Raw genomic sequence first — 5221 nt, 5'->3', positions numbered from 1 at the left:
ACTCAGTCATACACTGGAGAGAATGATCTGCCCACCCTTGGTTTGGGGTCCACTGCCAGACAATGCCCCAAACTTAATACACAAGAGCAATTCTTGAAGAAATAGGAGAGTTAAAGTTATGCAAACACGGAGTCCTCTAAATAAACACCATTTCCATGGTTTTAATAAGCAAAATAGGAAACCATTTTAATAACCAAAAAACAGAAACCAGTCTGAATTAAAACTACAATAAGACTAGATTTTAATATTTCATATCATAAGCAGGGGTTGAAATTGATCCCTTATTTTACATGAAATTAAAAACAATTTCTGTTGCGTTGCTGCAAGTTTGATTTCAACACAGTTGAATCAGTAAAAACCAAAGCTCGTTTTCGATGCAGGACGAATATCCACAATATTTAAAACTGCAAGCACCATGCGGTTCATACAATCTTGTTATTACTGTAAATTTATCAACTAATACAAACTCAAAAACAAACAAAAAAGCATCCAGCCAGCAGCGCCAGCAAATTCAGATGGGAACTTAAAAAAAAGTATGCTTTCATTTTGGTATTTTTGTCAGTGCAACTTAAATCCTTTTACTGACCCGCAGAAATGAAAGTAACAATAAAGAAAAACACCCAGACCTCCCCTATAACAACTGTACAACCGAAGGGAGCGGGGATACCACCAGTAACTCTCCGTGCTATCCCGACAGCAGGGAAACACATAATGCATTGGTCTAAAGAGCGCACTTGAAAGTTGCAGCATTACTTGCCAATGTGTGGGTTTCTGGTACATTCTGAGAATGGCATTTAGTTCGATAGGAGCTCAGGTCATCATTGACAAATAGCAAGAGGTGGGGAGAATCCTTTCACCCTCAGCCCTGAGGGGAGGGGGCTTGCAAATATCCCCTTCCTGGAGGATTCTAAACTAAGCCTGGGTTGACTCCTTAGGGTGCAAAGCCAAGGAACCCGTCTCTTTCCTTTTCTTCTTAGGGGTGGAGTGGGGGTGGGGAGGTCAATTTGGTCAGAAGACCGGGTAGAGGACACGCTCCCGCACCCAAAGAATGGATATCCACAGCTGTCTCTCCCTTACAAGCTTTCCCTCAACACCAACGAAACTGAAAACTAAAGTGGGAAGGAGAAGGGGACCGAATATCCAAATTCCAAAGGTTCCCCAGGACAAAGTTGGTTGTTTTCTACCTTTCTTTTATTTTTACTTACAAACAAAAATGCCATAATAATAAACCCAAACAAAGACTCAGCTTGCTGCTACGTTCTCAGTGTGGTTTGACCGGGCGGGTAATTTACAAGCCGGCCTGCGACTGAAACTCCGCTCTCGCAGCCGCAGGAGTTTTGGAACTGCATCCCTTCTCACTCAAAGAAACAAGGGGGTTATGATCCATGATCAACAACATGCTAAAGTTAAACAAGAAAATGGTACAAAATAGAAATTATTACCATACATGTCCAGCATGCAGGATTAATATTTTTAATGCAGATTTTCGTATTTTTCTATATAATCGAGCAGGCAATAAAACTGATGAGTTTGTTTTTTTTGTTTTTTTTTGTTTTTTTCTTCGCGCGCCGAATGTCCTAAACTGAGGCCGGCGTCTCCGGCTGAGAGCCAGTGTTCTCCGGACTCTGGACAGACAGATCTGTCTGTTCTTCCTTCCTTAGCTCAGCCTGGCCTCTTGCCCTCGGGGACTCCAGAGTCCCTCTCCTCTCCTTTCCTCTCCTCTGCTCTTCCTGGGGCGAACTGAGCTTTGGGCTGCGAATCGGCGGCCCTGGCACTCACAAAGTTCCAGGAGCCAGAAGTGTCCAGACGGCCTTGGCAACTCCTTGGAAAATGCCTCGCGGCCTTCCAGCCTGGAGAAAAGTGACTCCGGGACCTCCCACCCGCCCGGGTCTCTCTGACTCTGCCCAAGTCTAGCAGGCTGCGCTGGCCTGCGCCGCTCTCTTCTGAGCCAGGGTTGCCTACCCGCCCGCGCTCCCGCCCCGTCGCCCGCGGCCGCGCGTCCTTCCTCCCTCTCTCTTTCGAGTCAAACAGGTCAAGGCCGAGGCCATGGAAGGGACAGGGAGTCCAGGGTTAGGGGCACAGGACAGGGAGTCAGGGCCAGGGCAAGGGCGGGGGCCGGGACCCGCCACGACTCACAGAAAGAACTCGGGAGAGGAGGGGCTGTCGCTGGTGGAGCCCGCCTCCCTGAAGCCGGAGTTGGCGAGTTTCTCGCACTTGACCTTGTAGGCGTCTCTCTCTCGGGCCAGCCGGGACACCTCCTGCTTAAGCTGCTCCACCTGCTGAATGAGCTGCGTCTTCTCGTTCTCCAGGTGATGTTTCTGCTGGACGCGTTTATACCTGCACGACTGGGCGTAGCCCCGGTTCTTCAGGGTCCGCCGCTTCTGCTTCAGGCGAATCACCTCGTCCTTGGTGAAGCCCCGCAGGTGGCGGTTCAGCTCACGCACGGACATGGACACCAGCTGGTCGTCTGAGAAGCGGTCCTCCACGCTCCCGTTGCCACCCGCAGCCGTCGCTGCGGCCGCTGCGTGCGGTCCAGGCCCCGGGTGGCTGGTGGGCAGCTGTTGCGCCGGACTGGCGGCGTTGGACGGCGGCGGCGACGCTTGGTGATGGTGGTGATGATGCGGGTGAGCGTGCGGGCCCAGTTCATCGTGAGCCACACCGGCTCCTGGGTACCCGTGGTGAGGGTGAGGGTGATGGTGGTGGTGATGGTGGTGCGCACTACGGAAGCCGTCGAAGCTCTGCAGCGGCTGTGGCACTGGGTGCGAACCGATGAGCGCCTCCACGGCGTCCTCGGGCGTCAGGTTGAGCGCCTCGGGGTTCATCTGCTGGTAGTTGCTCGCCATCCAGTACAGGTCCTCAAGATGGGTCTTCTGTTCGGTCGGACTGAAGCTGGGCGAAGAAGGCACCGAGCTGCACGGTGTGCTGAGCGGGGTGGACGACACCGAGCCGGCCGGCTGCAGGCGAGTGCAGGGTCGGCCGGGACGCTCCGCACGCCCCAGCGGCTCCTTCTTCACGTCGAACTTGAGAAGGTCGAAGTCGTTGACGTACTCCATGGCCAGCGGGCTGGTGGGCAGCTCTGGCCCCATGCTCAGCTCCGCGGCCATCGCTAAAGCGAGGCTCAGCCGCCGCTGCCGCGGGGGAAACTTTGCGGCCGGCCGGCCCGGACGCTTGGTGCCAAACGCGGGGGCGAAGAGCGGCAAGCCGGGGTGGCGGGGAGCCGAGGGCGCTGCGGGCCGGGGCCGCCGGCCAAGCCTTTGTCTGGGGACGCGGCGGCGCGCCGGAGAGTCCTCCTGAGGTTGCCTGAGCTGCCCCGGAGCTCGGGGCTGCGGCCGCGCTGGGACCGAGGCGGGTCGAGCTGGGGCGGGGTGGAGAAGCAGGCGAGAGGTGCGCGTTGGGGCAGAGGGGAGGCGCGGGGCAAAGCGGCCGCCGCTCGCTCTCCGGCTCTTTGGCTCTAGGGCTTTCTTGCTTGCAGCCGCTCGCAGCACGGCGGTGCAGCTGTGCAGGAGCTGCCGCTGCCGCCGCCTTTTATCGCTTCCTGATGTCACTGGAGCGCGGGGGCCCAAGCCGCCCGGCGTGTTGGCCAATGGCTGCACGGCCCCCGCGGCCCAGCGACGCTGGGCGGGGCGTGCCTGACAGCTCCCCCGCCCCCCGCGTCAGCTGACTGGAGGCCGGAGGAGCCCCAAAGCCTCTGAGGCCTGGAGGAGGGCTGGAGCCGAATGGGACGGACGGACTGCGCCCAACCCCCAACCCCCTCTGAGTTGAGGTCCCCGCACACTCGCCTGCAGTGCGCGCCCCACTTCTGGACCAAACCGCTGTTCCCACCCACCCCGCCTGCACTCACGCCCCTCTAGATACTCTTTGCACTCCCACCCTCGGTCCGTGTCACCCTCAAGTAGGTTCAGAATAGGCGCGGGGATGACGCTTCCCCGGCCCTTTGTTCCCAAGCGGCCCCCGCCCAGTGGGCGACGCTCCTTGTGTCCTCGGCGCCGCGGGCCCGAGTGAGTGAATGTGTATCGTGCGTGCCTGTGTTTCTGGCGGTGGGCGCAAATATATGCGGTGGGGGAGGGCGGGGCTGGGGCTCCAAGAGTTCTGTTCAGACCTAACTCTTAACCTCTTGGAAGGTTCCTCGGACCAAGAGGCGCCGTTTCTCTCCTGGCCGGTTCGGTGACCGAGCTCTGAGACAGCTCCACTGGTCTCGCTGTTCCGTTCTTTTACACCCCTCCCGCCCCCAAAATGCTCCCAAAGAAGGTAAACAAGAAAGAGTCTGCCCAAAGGCTCTGAATACCTTTCACTGGCCAGTCGTATGGGAACCTAAGAACTGCGAGGCTCGGAGCTGAGACCAACACCGGTCGGTGCACCGAGTGACTCTGAGCTGCTGGGGAACGGGCCCTGTTTTTGTCTGAACGTTTTGTAAGGATTAAGCTGATCCAAGCTTCTGAAGGCTGCACGGCGGTTCAAACAGGCATAAAGTGCGACCCCAAGTGGCCACCGTGCGCAAAGGCGCCCTGAACTGGTTGGTTCGGTGTTGGGAGGCTTGGACGGCACCTCGGACCCATGCTGCTTTTACTAATTCATCCGACCAAGCCGGGCCTGAATGCAGGCTCTGTGTGCCTTGGAAGCCAGGATAGACTTCCCTAAAACTATGCATAGGTCGTCCGATCCCATCTTCTTACTCAATCACTCCCCGGTCTCTGAAATTCCATACCCAAGCCTTCAGGGTGTGCTTGTGGGCTATTCCCCTCTAGGGAAAGTCCTGAGCTGGAAAGATCAATGTCCTAAAATGAAGACGCCAAGTGGAGAGGGTCCTGGGCTACCGGGTGAGAAACCTCTCCTGAGCGCAGACGGGGAGGCGGGAACGCAGCACACTAGGCTTTCAGACCCGCCTGAAGAGTGCCTACAGAACCTCCCTACCTTGGGCCAGAAGGTCAAGAAATATGGGACTTTCCTGAGACCCGACTCCAATACCAAAAGCGAGTGGATGTCGAATTCGCTAGATCCGGAGACCCGACCCGCCTCCCGCGTCGTTTTCTGCTTCCCAGCTCAAGACGCAGAAAGAAAAGCGGCCGAAAGCGTGCTAGGTGAGTGTGTCCTGGCTGCCGGCTGCGCAGGACCAGCCGGCCAGCATCGCGCGCGGGGTCCAGTGGCCCGCATCAATGACAACAAGACCAGAATTTTTTGTTCCTCCAACAGTTAGAAGGAAATTTTTGCCGCAGGTAAATAA

At 56.8% G+C, this 5221-nt stretch overlaps 1 protein-coding gene across 1 annotated transcript; it reads right to left on the bottom strand.

Annotated features, from left to right (window-relative positions):
* Positions 1–217: 217 nt before the first annotated feature.
* Mafb (MAF bZIP transcription factor B) lies at positions 218–3685 on the bottom strand. The gene has a single exon (XM_051187365.1). The coding sequence runs from the start codon at positions 3102–3104 to the stop codon at positions 2133–2135; it is 972 nt and encodes a 323-aa protein (XP_051043322.1). The 5' UTR covers positions 3105–3685; the 3' UTR covers positions 218–2132.
* Between the last annotated feature and the right edge of the window lie 1536 nt (positions 3686–5221).

This window comes from Phodopus roborovskii, unplaced genomic scaffold (assembly GCF_943737965.1).
Source record: "Phodopus roborovskii unplaced genomic scaffold, PHOROB, whole genome shotgun sequence".
Lineage (NCBI taxonomy): Eukaryota > Metazoa > Chordata > Mammalia > Rodentia > Cricetidae > Phodopus > Phodopus roborovskii.
Note: the sequence above shows the minus strand (reverse complement) of the source record. Positions and strands in the feature narration are given on the sequence as shown.

Coding starts and splice junctions, on each gene's coding strand:
- Mafb (XM_051187365.1), bottom strand. CDS start 3,104: ATGGCCGCGGAGCTGAGCATGGGGCCAGAGCTGCCCACCAGCCCGCTG.